The sequence below is a fragment of the Ictalurus punctatus genome, chromosome 14 (assembly GCF_001660625.3).
Source record: "Ictalurus punctatus breed USDA103 chromosome 14, Coco_2.0, whole genome shotgun sequence".
In the NCBI taxonomy this organism is placed as follows: domain Eukaryota; kingdom Metazoa; phylum Chordata; class Actinopteri; order Siluriformes; family Ictaluridae; genus Ictalurus; species Ictalurus punctatus.
Window position 1 is genome coordinate 9575900 of NC_030429.2, and position 19767 is coordinate 9595666.

General features: G+C 38.5%; 1 protein-coding gene across 1 annotated transcript in view; it reads right to left on the minus strand.

The window, feature by feature from the left end:
- Window positions 1-564: 564 nt before the first annotated feature.
- trpc7b (transient receptor potential cation channel, subfamily C, member 7b) overlaps window positions 565-19767 on the minus strand; it is an 85406-nt gene continuing 66203 nt past the window's right edge. The window contains exons 8-12 of the mRNA XM_017484652.3: window positions 10374-10569; window positions 7260-7481; window positions 5350-5430; window positions 3563-3638; window positions 565-1728 (exon numbers count right to left, since the gene is read on the minus strand). Coding sequence (XP_017340141.1) covers window positions 1586-1728; window positions 3563-3638; window positions 5350-5430; window positions 7260-7481; window positions 10374-10569 — 718 coding nt within the window. The 3' untranslated portion in view covers window positions 565-1585. The remainder of the gene's footprint in view (window positions 1729-3562; window positions 3639-5349; window positions 5431-7259; window positions 7482-10373; window positions 10570-19767) is intronic.

Genomic DNA, 19767 nt, shown 5'->3' on the forward strand with positions numbered 1-19767 from the left:
CAAATTTTTCCCCAACATTAACAACCCAGTCTTCATCCTCATTAAAATACCTCATTAAAACTTATTCAAATCTTATTACATAAAGCATAATAGCCTCATTACCTGAGATGTTGGCTGACTGTGACAAGACTGGACATGCTGTTATAGGAAGATAATCAATGCTGGGGCGTGTGATAAGATCCAAGTCAAAGCAGAGTTAGTGTTATTAAAAAAAAAAAAAAAACCCAGCATGTCCCAAATTGTTTTATTCCTTTTATACCACAGCACTTTTATTAATGAATCACTGCAAAAAGTATCATAGAAAGTGAAAATATTGTGATATCTTGAAAATGGGAAAATTTAATTAGCATTTCTTATTATGAGTTTACTATAAATCAAATATAAGGTTATTTAGCCTGTTTTTAGATACTCTTACACAGTTCAAGCTTTAGTCTGTCTTATTCTACAGTATTGGCAGATAATTTAGCTTTTTTTTTTTTTTAGAAGTATATGCTTCAAATGAGAAAAATAATCAGCCAACAGAAAATGCCTTTCATGTTTGAAATGAGTTGAAATGTCTAGAAGTAGGTTAATAATCATATATTTTGTTTATTGCAATCTTATTACAGGAGATACTAGATCAATTTGACTTTATTCAAGATATTATCACTCGTTAAGATGTCTTTTTTTTTGTTGCAGTGAACATTAACATTTTAACCGTTTTAGTTACGTTTTAATGTTTGTTCTTTAAGTCAACAACAACAAAAACGCAGCTCGTCGTGCTACCAAATAAAACAGAAAGCGCAAAGTCCTGAAGATGTTCTCATGGCGGAAAACCTTCTGACTGTTACAAAACCCTGACACTGGAGACTCCTTCCATAAATGTTCAACTGTTTACTATTAGGTTATGTATGTGGGGTGGTCTCCATGTAGTGCTGTTACTATAGAAACACTAATATATTGGAGTAAGCACATTAATATAAACCTGTGACTTGAATTATAGCCTTCAGTCCTGTCAGAGATGCTGTTACAGAAAACGAATGAACACCTCCTGACCAATCCGAATCGAGAATTCAACAGCGCTGAGGTATAAATCCATTCAACCACAATTCAGGAAAACCGTTAATTATTAATGAAAATCATGAGTGAAACCTAAATAAAGGGATGAGATGAACAGGCTGTGTTTACCATTGTGTGATTACTCAGCATTCAGATACAAGATGCAGGCTTCACCATCAATCATCCTGGAAAAAAAATAATTAATAAAAAAAAACCCTGCCAGTGACTGTAATTTTTCCATTTCTTTAAAAAGCAGAGTACAAAGTAGAGACAATGGCTGTTTTTAGGACCTGAATTACACATTTCTCTTCATATCATGATTTCCTCAAGTGCAGCTGTCATTCATTGGTGATTACTCATCTTTTTCTTAAGAAATGAAGCAAAAGATCTTGCTTGAGCCAATTACAAAGCATTTCAGGATTGTGTCAGTCAAGAATGGCTTGAATTGTACTCTCTTCCCCTTCTCCCTTATACTCTCTCTCTCTCTCTCTCTCTCTCTCTTTCTCTCTTCCTCTCCCCTCCCTCGCTCCCTCCCTCGCTCCCTCCCTCAGGGCTGTTTTTTGTCGTTCTTGCCGAATTTGTCGCCGAGTTGTTGAATGAGGTCGGCCAGTTCTCCAGTGGCCTGAGATTTCTCTTCTAGCAGCTCGTAGCGCAGGCTGGAGATATCCTGCTTTATCTCCTTCAGCTCACCTACAACACACACACACACACACACACACACACACAGACCAAAAAACACATTATGTTCACACACACAATTACACTCAAACATGCACTCATGCAAATAAAGTGCAAACATACAAAGAGCCTGCATATTGTGTGTGTGTACAATGGTACAAATAAATCCTCACATGCGCTCACACATGCACGCACGCACGCACGCACACAGTCTTTCACCTTTCTATGTAACATGGCCAATTCAGTGTACACAATGAATTCTATTCTGCAGGATGCTTTAATTCGCAGACAAAGAAGGATTAAAAAATAAGTAAAAGTGTCATCGATGACAAAGTAAAGAAAAAACTTTATTCTGTGCACATAAATCAAGAAGTATTTATTTAGTGCACTAAAAACAACTGACTACCATATCCTTCATTTTGTGGACAGTAGAGCTTTGTCTTTAAAAGAAACTCATTTGGATGAGATTTCCGTAAGTATACAAATATACTTGATGTCCCAACCAAGCACAAGATCAATGTTTGATTTACATAATCGATGCTATTTACAAGATTAATGCTATTCTATATGAAAATAATTTCATGTTACGAAATACATTTTGTTTTCTTCTTGTTTTCTTTTTAGCTCCAATTATGTGATTTTGTCGTGCAAAATTTATTCTGTGCACGCAAAAAATAACAATATTCGGTTGGCAGAGTTTTTTTTTTTCCGGAATGCTACAGCTCCATGAATATTTATTCTGTCTCGTTCTCTGGGTCTTTTAAGAACCATTTTATAAGTTTGCAGATATTCCTACAACGTTGCTGCAACATTTTTACTTATAAGAATGTCACGCTAACATTTCAATAATGCTCTAACAGCATTGTGAAGCATTTCATTATTATAGCCCGTGCGCGTAGAATTAGCATTAGCTCGTTTTGGAACATTACTGTAACAACCTTGTGATTCAATACATCATTACAGACGAACTAACATTCGTTGGAAGTAACATTAACATAACTTTTGGAACGTTATCGTCTAACCTTCTGACAACCTGTTCAACACTCTCTAAAGGTACGTTCGCACATACAGAGATTTTAATCTCCAAATCTCCAGTCGCACTACTGTTAAAATTGCAAGTAGGCGTCCGACCTACCCGTTGCCATAGTAACATTTATCAATTTGTGGCGCAAACCATAAAGTAACATTTCACTTCACAACAAAGCATTTTTTTGGCAGGTTCTGCAGGGAGAGCGTTCGTATATAAAATTCACCTGTGTATATATGCATCATATCCTATGAAACATGTCGATCTTGCAGGCAGCGTGGCGGATCACGGATCACCTGCGCGCTACTGTCTTCACTCCCATTGATAGTTGTTGCACCAAGTCGCTCCAAATTTCCACAAAGTAAACTTTTCCCAACTTTGTACACCAACTTTCCACCAACGTGTGGTCAGAAATCGGCAGCTCTCATTGAAAATGAATGGTCTCTGGTCGCTTTATTACTGCGAGTCGCTGTATGTGTGAACATACCTTAATAATGTTCTGTATTATTCCAAAACGAACTAATCTTCTGAGTAATTCTTCTGCTTCACGATGTTATTAGAGCATTACAGATTTGCTTCGTTTAGGAATGGTGCAGTCCAACCTTCTTACGACCTGTTCAATACTCCCTGAACATTCTAATAACGTTCTCTGTTAGCTGTGATCGCACCTGATGTGTCTCTTCACATCATCAATAATTTGTGTTTATTGTATTTGTGGCCGTTTGTTTGGACAGAGATATAATCTGAGCAGTTTGTTGTGTATACATGTTATAACGTGGCTACAAACACAAAACACGTGCTAATAAAAAAGATTTTTACCTTCATTAACTTCATCGTTCTCCCTGTCGACCTGCGCCTTTAGAACATACCTCTTTATAAGGCGCTTCATAATCTTCTGAGAGAGAGAGAGAGACAGCGAGAGAGAGAGAGAGAGAGAGAGAGAGAGAGAGAGAGAGAGAGAGACAGAGAGAGAGACTGGTGAGTGTTCTGGAAATCCTATTCCTGTGTCTTTCTATTGTCAGTTGTCTCAATACAGGATAACAGTGAAATATATTTTTATCTCCTCTCAGCATATACTCTCTCTCTCTCTCTCTCGCTCTCTCTCTTTCAAACGCGCACACACACACGCACACATTTCCGATTTAACATTGCTTTCTGCTTACTGTCCTTCAGCTCCCTATAAAATACTATTTTATATCTGTTGTGGCACCTCTTTTTAGGAACGACTGAACCTGAAAAAAAAAAACATTTAACGTTGAAAGGACATCTTTTATTCTCTCATACCACATCACATGCTTATAGTTTCTTATACCACAATGTCAGTAGTTCTGGCTGTAATATAAATCAGGGGTTTATCGTTTCTATAGTAACAGCTCATTCACAGGAACTTGTTCTACAAACACGTCACAGTTATTTAACCTTTATGGAAGGAATCTTGAGTGTCAGTGCTTTGTAACAGTCAGTAAGTTTTCCACAAATGGAAATTCTTCAGGACAGAGGAGTTTGTGATTGTTGACGAATCGCTGTGGTATAAGAGGAAGATAACACACCAGGACCTGATGTTGTTGGAAGATAATCAGCTTTGCAGAGGTAACAGTAATTCTGCTTCATGTTGGGCGTATTATACCATCCCCAGCATGGATTATTTTCCTATAACATCACTCTCCCACGTTGGGGTTTATTCTTGACATATCCACTGTGTATACTGTATGAGACTGTCACTATCTAATATTTAATATCATTCCCATGCTATAACATGAGAATATATCAACTATAGGAGTCTCATCATTTACCAACACCGCTACTGTCCAACTGCAGCCTGAGGACTTTAATAATGCCAGCAGCTTGTTTTCATCAAATGAAGACTTTCTAAGAATAAACTATTTTAAGTAATGATGTTACTTTCTGGCAAAAATGCTACTGCGGACGTTTTTCTTCTGTAAAGAATTTCAGGTATATGCTGTATATCCTGTACATCCTTTATATCTCTCTGTGTGTGTCTGGTCCTGTTCATTTCCCCCTCTGTCTACATCTCTCTCTCTATCTGTCGTTCTCTTTATACTGTATCACTCTCCTTTCTCTGTTTGTTTGTCTCTCTCACTCTCCTTACTTTCCTTTGTATGCCTGTCTTTCCCTTTGTCTATCAGACTTTTTCTGTTTCTCCATCTCCCTCTTTTTCTCTGTCTCTCTTTGTCTGTCTATCTGTCTGTCAAACTTTGTATCTTCCTCCTTTTCTTTCTTTGTCTCCCTCTTCATCTCTCTCTCTCTCTCAGACTTTGCCTCTCATTCTCTCTCCTTTTGTCTGTCTTTGCCTCCTTTTCTCTGTTTGTTTGTCTGTCCCTCTCTCTGTCTGTTAGACGTTGCCTGTCTCTTCCTCTCTCTCCTTTTCCCTGTCTCTTTGTCTGTCTGTCTGTCTCTCTCTCTCTCTGCCTTTCTTTTTGTCTGTTAGACTTTATACATGTCTGTCTCTCGCTGTCTTTCTCTCGGTCTCTCAGACTTTACATCTGTCTGTCCCACTCCTTCCTTTTATCTCTATCTCTAGCTCTCTGTCTGGCCCTCTCTATCTTCATGTCTGACAGTCAGTCTGTCTGGCTTTCTCTCTCTACCTGGTAGCGTGTTGGGTTTTTGATGGGTTTCTTCACTGTGTTCTCCTCTCTGATTCTTGAGTGAGCTCGATATCGATCCAGCTGAAGAGAGAGCAAGAAACAAAATATTCAACAAGAAAAACATGCATTAAAAATAAATAAAAACTTGTCTCACACCTGTTCAATAGAACTAGGCCTACATCTTACAGTCTGTGTTAAGGGTGGTGTTCACAGGATTACATGACGCCTGAATAAACCTTTTATACAAAGTGAAACACAAACATGTATACAGGCTTATTCCAATAGGCATCAGCTGCCATAATTCTGTATTTGTTAGTTTTGTTGCAGGCTGAGATAAATGAGATTTTGCTGTAGATTTGGTTGACAGGTTATTTTCAATCATTCCTATATTTCCCATCTTTTGGAAATGTTCTAAGATACTCTTTTTATACCCAATCATGTTACTGACCTGTTACCAATGAACCTCCAGCTGTTTCTTTTTAGTAAAACTTACTTTTCCAGCCATTTGTTCCCCCGTCCCAACTTTTTTGAGATGTGTTGCGCCATCAAATTCAAAATTACCTTATTTCTTTCTTAAAATGGTACATTTCCTCAGTTTAAACATTTGATATGTTTTCTATGTTCTATTGTGAATAACATATGGGTTTATGAGATTTGCAAAGAACTGCATTCTGTTTTTATGTACATTTATTTACATTTTTACACAGCGTCACAACTTTTTTGTTATTGGGGTTGTAGAGCCGTCATATTGTAAGGGCAGCTCCTGTGCACAGCCTCCAGTCACCCCACAGATTTTTAGTTGAATTCAGGTCTGGGCTCTGGTTTGGTCATTCAAAAACATTGATCTTCTTTTGCTTAAGCCATTCCTTTGTTGATTTGGATGTATGCTTCGGGTCCTTGTTATGCTGAAAAGTGAAATTCCTTTTCATCTTCGCTTACTTGCAAACACCTGAAGGTTTTGCAATAAAATTGACTGGAATTTGTAGCTATTCATGATTACCTCAACTTTGATAAATGCCCCAATTGTGGCTTAAGAAAAGCAGCCCTAAAGAATGATGCTGACACCACCATGCTTCGCTGTGGATATGGTATTCTTTTGGTGATTTGCTTTTTTTGCACCAAACTGTCACACTCTGCTACAACAGAGAGGCAGAGACTTATCAAAAAAACCTGTGGAATGACTTGAAGAGGGCTGTGCACAGGAGATCCCCTCGCAATTTGATAGATGTGGAGCATTTTTGGCCACCGTGTAGTTTGAGGGTGTTCAGTAACATCAAGAGCAAGAACAGCAATGATCTACCACCAATTAAATCTGAGAGGAAGTCCTGAATCCAGTTCTATCTTCCATTTATTTGTGATTGCTATGTTCACAAAACAACAAATCTTAACAAAAAACAATGTCCCTCTGGGTTCACTGTTACAACTTCCATATAGAACCATACAGCATAATGTTTCCCCATCAGAAACGATTCCATGTAGTACCGCTTATTCTTAGCTATCCAAGGAACCCCTGAGGAACATTTTTTCTAAGAGTGTGTCTGCTAAAACGGCACAAATCAGTTTGTATAATTCTGAACTTTGTTTAAAAATTGTAAATAAAACACGGCCCTGAAATTGAACTGAAACAACTGAAACAATTCTTGCAGAGATGAAACACAGAAAGTATGACAATTCTATGAAACAACAAAAACAACAACAAAAAAAACAGAATAATGAAAGATATGATTTTTTTTTTTCTTTAAATACTTAAGTGTTCTCCGAGAACCAGCCCTACTGGTTCCAATCTAATATCTAATTCGGTTAAAATTTTGTGACACTCTACACACATTCTATATCCACAGACAACAACCGAATTTGTATCTTTTTCTTTATGGGAAGAACAGGTCAGTAGTTTTTTAAATTTCTCAAACCTTTGGTCTTGAGTTGAGCATGCCCATCTCTAGTTCATTGTCATGCCGATGACCTTTGGCCTTACAGAGGTGTACGAGACATGCTTTGATGCGCAAGGCCAGATAGTAGAAGGACTTTGGACTGGGCACCAGGTTAAAGGGAGCGGGTAGCGTGCGGCCTTCATCAAAATATGACAACCACAGCTTAGCACGAGCAAACTTCCACTCAACATCAGCATCCTCCTACAGGGAGAGGGAGAGGGAGAAGGGGAGAGAGAGAGAGAGAGAGAGACAGACAGAGAGAGAGACAGAGAGAGAGAGAGAGAGAGAGAGAGAGAGATGAGTGAAATTGCTGGAAAATCTACCATCTGTGAGCAATAACTAATAGTGTATGTAAGGCCTAAAGCTGTGACAAATATAAACACATTTAATGCAACATCAGTCATCAATAAATTCTTGATATTGCCTCTGTGAGTAATTGATGCTATGTGTTCTGGCTATGTGGTTCATATCATTAATAATATCTTTTAAATTTATTTAATGAATACATAAAAGGTAACATAAGTCATATTAAAGGCTCCTTTTTCATGATTAGAACTAGTGATATTGGCACTTTCTGGTATTTTGCTGACCATTGCTACAGTTAGCAATCTGACGAAAAGTGGCGAAAATCAACTCTTCATATTCCCATTCCTAAAATCTGAGAGGGACATTTTCATAATGATGTAGGCATACGTGGCTAATTTTCAGGACCTGCCTAATTACATGTAATCCTGGTCCTTTACTCCCACTCTCTTCCTCTTGCTGCTTTATCTTTCTGCATGTGTGACTCACTTCCTGTAGTTATAGATCTCATGTGGATACACTAATGATTTGCACTCCCTAAAAACAGCATATGCCCACCCTGAGCTCACACCGGATGCATCCTGTAATTGTCAAGACCTCAGTCAATAAACATCGGATCTATCTCAGCTGTGTTCCTATACTGTACGAGGCACTAGCAGGAGGAAGACAAAAGCATGGTTTGATTTTAATCTGTTTTGTCAATTCTAGCATTCATTTACCTGGTATGAGTAGGTGAATTTACATTTCTGGCTCTTTTTTTTTTTTTTTTTAAGGAAACTTAACTGTTTAAAGTTTTACCATTAAAGAAAGGAATAAGTCTCTTTTGAGGACTACCACAATCCCCTGCCAACAACAACACCCCTTCTCAGCCAAACCTATCGAAAGATCCTGTTTACTAACTGCATTCACCAGTACCTCCTGAGTTTCCTGTATTAATGTCCCACAGTTTGTAACCGACATTGGACAAGGAAATCTTCAGCAAACTCCACCATAGTACATAGCTACTTAAACTTTTTGTTTTTTTTTCATTGTCATGAAGAGGGAGTTAATACTGAAAAGGCATTTGGGACTGTCTACAAAATGACTGAGATGGAGGCAAATAAACAAACAAACAAGTTCAGGACTGGAAGGCATTTTTTCAAATGTTTTTTTTTTCTCAGGCACTTGTGCTCAGGCCATGGTTTAATGAATTATTTATTGCATCATTTATTTTGTCCCATGGGAGGAAGGAGTAGAAGCTGCCTTTGAGAAGAAGAGGCTGAAATACTCAGATCTTGTCGCTGAGTGTAAGGAGGATGGCTGGAGAACTATCATCTACCCGGTACAAGTAGGATGCTGTGGCTTTTTTGGAACATCAACTGTTCACCTCCTGAGGGATATGGGAGTAACTGGAGCAAACCAGCAAAAGGCCCTGAATAACCTGGTTGAAGAGGAGAGAAGAGCAGCTTTTGGCTCTGGGTGAGGAAAAAGGAGAAGTGTTGGGGTAGTAACACCTAACTCGAGGTCTAGTCACAGGGGGTGGCAGGGAGATGTTCCTGCCACTTATACACCACCAGGAGATATTCCGGGGTTAAAGAAGCAGAACGTTGTTGAGTGGTGGTACCTGGCTGATGACCCTGTAGCTGACTATGCCATATGAAACCAGTGGCACTGAATATGCATTACCAGTGCCAGTGGGGTTTGTTACAGCCTTAGTCACTGGGAAGGTCAATATATCTCTGGTTGTATTAGGCGAACATGCCTGAGTGGTATTACGTGTAACAGGAGGAAACCATATGTGACCAATGGCACTGAGCATGCATAGTTATTCGTTGAAGTAAGAAATTAAAACAAACAAACAAAAAGACTATTGCACCTTTGAATAGAAAGTGTGGTTTTGTGATTTCAACAGGTTTCTATAGCGTTTATACTTCACTCATGCATGTGAGTGGGAAAATAGTGATAACGATGATGAGTCTTTATTGGTCACATATACATATGCACAGTGAAATTCTTTTAACATTAACATTAACTCTTTTAACATTAATTCTTTTAACTCTATTCACTCAGCTTTTTGCTTCAGTAGATAATCTTACCTGGATGCTGTAGATCTATACCTCCTAACTGCTGCTGTAATCATAAAGACCTCAGCCCAGGACTCTTATGACCATAGATCTAAATCTAAATATGGATAAAACTGAATTGATTCTGTTTTACTTCAAGATTATACATGAACAAGTTAGAGGTAACCGATGGAAGTTTTCACCTCTAGGATGACAATAACAATTTGTTGAGTCTGGTGTTGTCATTAGTTTTGTAATACATTAGATGAATGAAGCGGCTGGTTCACGTTTGTAGCTTTAACAGAGACTTTGCATTTTATTTGTACAGGTAATAATCGCAGGTAAAATAAATCAGTGATTTGTGTTTAGTAAGCAGAGTCTTTACTATATTTTAAAGCAGGGTTGACAGTTATAGTGGTACCCCAAGATATACATGTAAGAATCAAGCTGTAAGAATTAGGACATGACTTTTTTATTGATTTATTTCCTTTTTTCCTTCCTCATGTAAATACTGATAAGTACTGTTCTGGTTATGTGATTGCACTAATTGAGAGGCTGTAATGTTAGTGACAGATTGTCGCTCCACTCAGTTTAGCACATACACGCTCATTTCTGACCATGCAAAGCCAAAGATGAAAAACAAATTGGCTTGCTCTCAAGGCAGTCAGCAATATGCTCACTGCACAAACACAGAACCTTTAATGTGATATTAAAGATGATAATAGGTAACTGCCAAGTTCATTCTCACCTCTATTTCCTGGTAGGAGTTGTTTATCATGGCTATGAGCATGTTGAGCAGGACCACCACCATGGTCACGTTATACACGCCGTACAGCACATAGCCGATGTTCTCAATGAACTTATGGTCGTACTTCAGAACCACTGAGATCACCTCCGACAAGCCAAAAATGGACCAGAACAACGTCTTAAAGCTCTCCTCCACCCTGAAACACACAAAGGAAGTGATTTACCAGGGTTAATTGCCACCTTCTTTCTTTCACACCTTCTTTTTACACAAGAGGACAGGCAGAACTGGTTATTTTCTTTGAAAGTGTAATGCCTCCTGGAGCACTTAAGCCGTGATGTGTGACACACTGCCATTTTACAAACGATCACTTTCAATTCGATTCGATTCAATTTTGACTTAAAGGAGCTGTATTGGCATGACTGTATTTAGTACAATATTATCAAAGGATCAGGAAAACAGGGAGTACATCAAAAACACCAGAAAATTTTAACAATAACAACAATAAATAGTAACAATAGACAACAATAAATAGTAACAACAGATAAATATAGATAATAATACTAATAGCAGCAGTCATAATGAAAATAATAGTCAGTCAGAGGCAGTAACCGAGTTTGTGAGCAGGGGATCAGTCATCACCAAGGGAGCTGGTGGCTTTGAAATGACTCAATCTTGCATTGTGTGTGTGTGTGTGTGTGTGTGTGTGCGTGTGTGTGTGTGTGTGTGTGTGTGTGTGTTACATTAGCATGGAGTCACATTAGTCTGTCAGTGTGTACATACTAAGCTTATAATAAGGTTTAACATGGAAATGCTATATTAGATCATTTTTAAAAAACCTTTAAGTTACATGAAGTCATATATTTCCCAGTGGGAAGATAGTACCCATGTGCTAGTGTAATGTAACCCCATGTCAGATTTCTCCAGTTGGATACTGAAATCTTTATCTGACATAGTTCGACACACAGATTGATAACGAGCAGGAGCGTGTTTTGTGAAACATTTTTGTTCAGAGTCTAACAAGATAAAGTGTTTGTGATGAATCAATGGTGGTATGTTAGAAAGGCTAAACTACTGAGGTTTATTGAAGAATCACCTCAACGAAAACCTAGAGATTTGACACATAGAAAATGGTGGATCGGATATCACAGAGAAAAAAAAATAGAATGAATTTGATCAGATCCGATAACAAATAGAAAAGATTGGCATTGGGTTCAGAAAAAAATATTTTTTGGGACTGGAAATGTTTATATATACAGAGACTTGATTGTATTTTTTAAATAGATTGAGTGGGTATCAATATCAGCTGATACTCAAGGTTTCAGTGACTGTGTTTACATGGACAGCAGTAATCTAGTTATTGACCTTATTCTGAATAAGACAATATTGTGATTAAGGTGTTTACATGAGTTGCTTTTAAAATACTCCTTTCATGTTCAGGTTTTAAATGTTATAGAAGATAGATCGACTAACGGCACACGTCATTACGTCCCCACGCCGACGTTCCCTCCAGAATTTCACGTATTGACATACAGTTGGTCTTCGTTATGGTCCCGTATACAGTTCTGGGTGTTTCATTTTTAATTTTACGGAAACTTCAAGTGCAGGTAATTATTTGTCATGCTGTACGTGCAAATAGACGACTGCTTGAAGCTGTGGTATGCGTCCCAAACCGTGTACTTACCTACTGTATAGTAGCTGATATACACGTATAGGTTTGGGACGCAGCCGTGCTCTCTTGTTTGCCGTTAAACGGTTGAGCGCTGCCGTGTGTGTACGTGTCCTGTCGCACAATGCGGTGAAAACTCCCACACGATGTTAATAGTGAGATTAAGGTGTGTACATGTCTGTAATGCACGTCTATAATGCGACCAAAACAGGAATACTCCACACCTCTTAATTCCATTTGTGTTTACTACGAGTATGACTTTAGTCGGATTAAGGTCATCAATAATCGCTGTTTACATGCTAGTTTCTTAATCTGAGTATCGTCTTAATCAGGTTAATATCGGATTACTGTTGTCCATGTAAACATACTGAGTATTGGGTTGAAAAAGGTGGTGTTGTATCATTTCTATCAAGAAACTAACAGAGAGTAAGTTTTAAAGGATCTAATTCATTCATTCATTCATTCATTTTCAGTAATTGCTTTTTTTTTTGTAATCCTGTTAGGGTTACAGAGCATCTGAAGCCTGGGACAGGCCTGGGAACACTGACTATAAGGCAGGAATAAACCTCCCTCTCTCTCTTTCTCTGTCTCAGGAAGAAATGTGCAGGAAAATCCTCTGCTTGTGCATGAGCTTATTTCCCTTTTCCTAGCTTTTAACACACACAATGTCTGACATACTGCTGCATTTGCAGAGTGTTTTCTCTAGGTGAGTGAGTGCGTCTCTGTGTGTTTTTGTGTAAATGTCAAACTAAAGAAATGAGGACTCTGAGTGTATTCTGCACTGATCTGTAATACCTGTAATACCAGCATGACTATAAAGCTATATGACAAGAGCAAGCTTGTGACACTCAGCTAGCTAGTTAAATGAATAAAGACATCTAAAGTGGAGAATCGTTGGGCCGTGTGTTAGGATTAACCTGTCCTGAACTACAGTTAAAGTCAGTTAAAGTCTCCTCAAGGGGGGATTGTAAATATTCCGTGAAGCTGAATAAAAATGCTTCAATTTGAAATGCAAATTGCAAACAGGATTCTGCCATCTGATCCATCTTTTAGTACCATCTTAAGGGTTGTTGTGGTGTTCTAGTGTGTTCTTAAGGAAAGCCCACCACACACGCACACACACTAGACTTCCTTCCTGTAGGTGATTCAGCTTTCTCTAGGATAGGTAAGGATGCAACCACCATGATGACAGAAATCAAATTAATCTGCCTCTTTCTCTGTCTCGCTCTCTCTCTGTCTCTCTACTTGACAAGGAGGAATCTGTTATCATCTTCATGCCTTTCTTCTTTTCATTCCTCTTTCCCCCTGGCGGAGTGATCTGTCCATTTGATGTGTGCTGATATCCCTGCCCAGAAACAGCAAAACACCACATGTATGTACACACACACACACACACCTCACATTTGTCTTAATATCCTTGTGAGGACGTTCCATTGACAATTAATAATGCAATTAATTAATATTAAGACTACACATAAATCTAACCCTAACCTTAGCCTCAGCAATTAAAATGATTTTGTTATTTTCTCTTTTATTTATTTATTTATTTTTTACTCTAAGCTGCAATATTTTTCCTCATGGGGGCCAACCATATGTCCCCAAATGGTCAAAACACTCAGATATTCGCATCTTTGTGGACAAATTTGGTCCTTACTGAAATATAAAAACACACTGACCCCTTAAAGTTCCCATGATTCCTCAAGAGTACTTAGGTTTGTCTATATCAGATGGCTTCCCTTTCAGTTCCAAGTAGGACCCACTCAGAAAGCTAGAACCCTTGACCATTCAAAGAAGCCCTGAGTCATGTAAATATGGATAACACGAGTGTCTACATTTTATCATTTAGAAACTTCTAATGACAGAATGTCTTTGACTTGAGATCGGCGATCCCAGAACTAGATGTGTTAGTGCCATTGCAACCAAAGACAACCAGCAACAAAGTTCTGCCGTGCCAGGAATTTTTGATTCCATCTATCCATTTTTCCATACCGCTAATCCTACACAGGGTCGCGGGGAGCCTGGAACCTATCCCAGGGAACTCGGGGCACAAGGTGGGGGACACCCTGGATGCAGTGCTAACCCATCACAGGGCACAATCACACACATAAACACACCCATTTACACACTACGGACAATTTTGAAATGCCAATAAGCCTACATTACGTGTCTTTGGACTGGGAGAGGAAACTGGAGTACACGGAGGAAACCCCTGACGTACGGGGAGAACATTCAAACTTTGTACACACAGGGCGGAGGCGGGATTTGAACCCCCAACCCCGGAGATACGAGTCAAACATGCTAGCCACCTTGAATTTTTTTAAAATCAAAATCTCGCAATGTAACTCCTGCTACAATGTTAATCAAAAATAGTAGGAGTACAGCGAAACTCACATTACAGTCTTAAATACAGTAGTGGTGAAGGCAAAACATAAACAAAACATGCTAATAGACAGAAGGAAACATCCTTACTACCTCAAACTGACTGTTCGAAAGTGTCTGTTTATGCAATCCTGTTTTGTGCACCAGTCCAGATGATGCTGATTGATGACTTTTGCAGAACATTAATCGCAGGTCACAGTTAGAGAGTTATCGTATAATCTGACATTAAGAATGTTATTGCACAGTTTGCTACGGCCAACATTTTTATTGAGATCATCTCGTATACGGTGACAAGTAATAATCTTAAAGGTCTGCTGAGTAATAATCTTAAAAGAAGACACCTAGTGTAAACCCGGCTTTAGTTACACATCGTCTGTAATAATGTTCTTTCAGGTTTGGGAATGCCTTTCTAGAGCTGTTATTACTTGATTATGGAGTGTAATATTTCATTATAATTTTTATTATATTGTTCAGATAGCATGTATTATATAGCTATAATTGGATTATAAAAAAAAGAGAAACTGCATTAGGGAGAGACATGTTGTTCAGTAAGAACTCAGGGAGCCGGTATCTCTCTTTTGCACTTGCCTACTCACTTTCCCTTTCTCCCGTCTTCTCTCTCTGTCTCAAAGGCCACATATAATACTTTCTGTAGGATTAATTTGAGACGCAGTGAGAGGTGGAATGCTGATTGCAACAGCCAACAGAAATGAACATATACAATCACCTACATGATTTTTTTTTTATATATATACAGGGCACCAAGAATAGTTTATGCCGAAGATAAAATGTGAATGTGTCATCAGAAGTCTCCACCATAATTTAACTGAATCATTTATATTTGGTCTATACAGTACTGTATAAATGTGATATCACTGTGCTGGCTGACCATATCTTCAAATAATCCTCAGTTTCCTTACTTGAAAATTAGTCTCTATCTATCTGTCTATTGCTCTGTCTGCTTTTCTCTCTCTCTCTCTCTGACATGCTGAAATAAGTTTGAATATTGAACAAAGATTAGTTGTCCATCAGAGCAGTAACCATGATGATGAGAGGATCCCTCTCTTGACTTGATGACAGATTGATATCATAACTGTCCATCAGTCTGTTCATCTGTCTGTCTGTCTGTCTGTCTAACTTTCAGTTGGTCTGTTCATCTATCTGTCAGTCTGTCTAACTTTCAATTAGTCTGTTCATCTATCTGTCTGTCTGTTCATCTATCTATCTCTGTCTGTCTGTGTGTCCATCAATCTATCAATCTGGCCATCCGTCTGTTCATCCATCCATCAATCCATCTAGCTAGATGGCTTTTAGCTGCTTTAGATGATACTCCCCAATAGCTTCTTCTCTGCTGGTGGACATGAGATTTACTCTGATCATACTGCATGTGTGGCTGGTCACCAAATGCTGTAGAAACATAATGAACAGAAACGCACATTGATGCTCCCCACACGATGAACTTCTATTCTACGCTCCCAATTATTTCTGTGTAAAGTTACTTAGACAGTAAGCCAGACAGCTGACAGTGTCATCTGCTTCTGTGACTGCAAATAGACCTTCTTCTCATGCCTAGGAGAAGGATTTAGGATCACATGTGTGTGTGTGTGTGTGTGTGTGTGTGTGTGTGTGTGTGTTTGTGTGTATGTGCATGAACCTTGCTACCTGTCACTTTTTCACAGCAGTCGCCTGACAAAACTGGTAAAACTAAGCAATTAGATTCAAATAAATTGCATAGACTCAAAAACTACAACGCAAAGCACAAACTCAACGTACAAACGTACAAAAAAAAAAGGAAGCTACTGAAACATTCAAACACCCTGAAATTTGCGCCAGTGGGCATCTGCCTGAACGCTGAGGTAAAAAGCGGATTATTCACCTGTGATCGTTGGTCAAACTTTTTAACTACTGGTGAGAATTGTGGTGGCTTAATTAACATTCATTCTGCCTGCTGTCCCACTGGCTCCACTACACATGTTTAAACATTTATTTTCAGATTTGCACCATTAAAAGTTTAAAAGTTTAAACGTTAGCTGGCATTAAAAAAAAAAAAAAAGAGGAAAAATTGTAATATGAAAACGAATAACAAAACAGTGACATATTTTTCATAATACAGAAAATGTAAAATGACCCATAATGGAGAATTATTCAGTGTAACAAAATATAGTGTATAATACTATTTTTATGACATTTGTCAGACGCCCTTATCCAGAGCGACTTACATTTATCTCATTTATACAACTGAGCAGTTGAGGGTTAAGGGCCTTGCTCAATGGTCCAACAGTGGCAGCTTGGCAGTGCTGGGATTTGAACGCATGACCTTCCAGTCAGATGTCCAGTGTCTTAACCACTGAGCTACCACTACCAAAACTAACAATAAACAACTAGCAATAAATCATCAGCAATTAATTATAAGCTAATGTAGATATAATTGAGCTCAACAAAATATCCGTCTATCCATCCATCCATCCATCCCTGTTCTGTACCGCTTATCTTACACAGGGTCACGAGGTTGGGGGGGGTTTGGCTGGAGCCTCTTCCAGGGGACTTGAGGCATGAGGCAGGGGACACCCTGGATGGGGTGCCAACCCACCGCAGGGCACAATCACTCACTCACACACACTCACACACACACACACACACACACACACACACGCACACACACTACAGACAATTAAGAGATGCCAATCAGCCTACAGTGCATGCCTTTGTACTGGGGGAGGAAACCAGAGTGCCTGGAGGAAACCCCTGAACATGGAGAGAACATGCAAACTCCACACACAGGAACTGAACTCCTAGTGTGAGGTAAACGTGCTAACCACTAAGCCACCGTGCCCCCCTCAAAAATATATCCTACAAAATTACTGACTTTTTACATGTTGGCTTGCCTGAGGCACAAATCATGATCTGCAACTGATAAAAATGACTATTAAGTGATAAGTGATGAGGATTACTATAAAAATACACATTGTTATTTAACAAAGAAAAACACATAATCATTGTTCTAGTGAAGCTTTCTGTAACGAGTAGTTTAACATTTCTACATAATTTGGGCACTCAACAACAAAAAAAAAAACCCTTGGGAAGGGGTCTTATTTTTATTTCTTTCATTTGATTTACTTATTACCTTTTGGCTTTCCTGATGCCTTTATCATGATCGAAGGCTAAGAATATAAGAGGGAACACTTCGGGGCATGCTGTTATGGAAAACGAATCAAATTCAAGTTGGTATGACACTACCCCGTCGATTATGTTTCGAAAACAGCAGGCACATCCTGCTGCGTTTTATTTCTTACTTTTATGAAAAGTGCTCTTATCTGATTGTTACACCGTCAGCCTAGAAAGCCGTTGACAAATTTGATTTCAATGAAAAACAATAGTGAACCTGTCCGTCCTGCCTTCATTCCTGCTCGCTGCTGTCTTTTTCTCCACATTTTACCCTATACTTCTTTGTCAACCTCAATACATCAATCATTCTCTCTCCTTTTCTGACTACATGTCTGTCTTCCCAGACACATTAACCTTTTCTCAGCTCACCTACCAAACTCATTATTTTTCTCTGTTAAAACTGAGATTCTCCCTCCTTCAGCGTTATCTTCCATCTTCTCACAGTGCGGTTCTTTCAATACATCCCTATTCCTCATCCTCATCAGCCTTCAATTCTTCCATTCTCCTTTCTACTCATTTTCAATAGAAAACGTAAGATGCACACACACACACACACACACACACACACACACACATGCACGCACGCTCTTTTCCATTCGCCTAGGTTCTAGGCAGATAGCTGGCATCAATACTAACTTCGCCCACACAGACTGGGCAAGACAACACTCATTCCCTCCGTCCCTACTTCGCTCATCATATCTAAATAATATAGGCCTTTTCTTTCTGTATGAAGCAGTCTAACTGTCAGGGATGTGGGATTCCTTTACTACATCTACTTCTCATTTTGTTTTCAAACATCTATATTACAATAGTCTCTCATATTTTGCAATATTTTCTTGCTAATGCTTTTTCTTTTTTATGTTTCTGCCTCTCCTTCTAAGCCTCTTACTCATTCACTCCCATTTCCATCTGCCTCTGGCGTCATAGCAAGCTGGCTGATCTCCACCCATTTGCAGTTACTTAATTCCCTTCGTCGTCGAACCTCTAGAGCAGATCACTCCCTTTCTTTCTTTCTTTCTTTCTTTCTTTCTTTAACTCTCTCCCTCTTCCTTATTTCATTTCAATTCAATTCACAGTAATTTAATTGCTTGTCTAAGTTATACTGAATAACATTACAGTATTAATTCAACACAGCAGTGAATGCGAATGCAAAAAAATAATATAGAAGTCTAATATAATATCAGTCTGTGGCTCACATATCTATCTATTGAATCTATTAGTATCTATATGCCGGTGTGATATATTAATCTTCTTACAATACTACAGTATAATAAAACGTGTCCAGTGTAACTCTGTCTGAAATCCAGTTATGAGAAAGTGCAGCGATTTCCTACTATACAGGTCACTGTAGATGTACAATTATTGACATTGCTATATTATAATCATTGCTCATTCAAGTGAAAACAAGAGAAAATTGCAGATTTATTTTTAAGATTCGGATTTAAAGCTTCTGTTCCAACTTCACCGAGAGAAGCCAACACACTGACTGTATAAAGGCAACTATTATTATTTATTAATTATAATAATTAATCAAAAATGATTTAAGTTGCTCCCATTCAGAGTCGCCACAATGGATGACCTATCCATATGTTTTGATTCTGGCAAGTTTCTGATGCAACCCTCCACATTTTCCTGGCTCGTGCAAACCTCCAGTGTTGGTTCCCTGACTGGGAATCGAACCTGGGCTGCGGCGATGAGAGCACAGCCACTAGTCCACCAAAAGCAACTATTATTTATTGACTTAATTTGCATTTACTTAAGTAATTCATTCATTTTCATTAACCACTTTATACTATCAAGCTCAGAATCACACCAGGGACCCTGCAGCTGTGAGGTGATTAAAATAACAAATAAGACGACGCCTTATCTACCTAATTAAATCTTTGCAGAAAGTTTATAAAACATCTTTTGGGGCAAATATATTTATATTTTCTTAAAGGTGTGCTATTAAAGTTTGTTATAGATAAACAAAGAAAAAAAAAACCCTTTCCTGTTGTTTTGGATTTTTCATCATTTTGTTTATTTGACATGTGATGGATTTTCCAGACCACCCACATGTGTTATTTCGTAGATAGATCATTCTTGGCATAACGCAGACACTGAAATATTAGTGGCATGGTAGCAGCAATGGTGGGATTTTATAAACATTGTGTATTTTTACTGGCCACTTTATTACACACACCA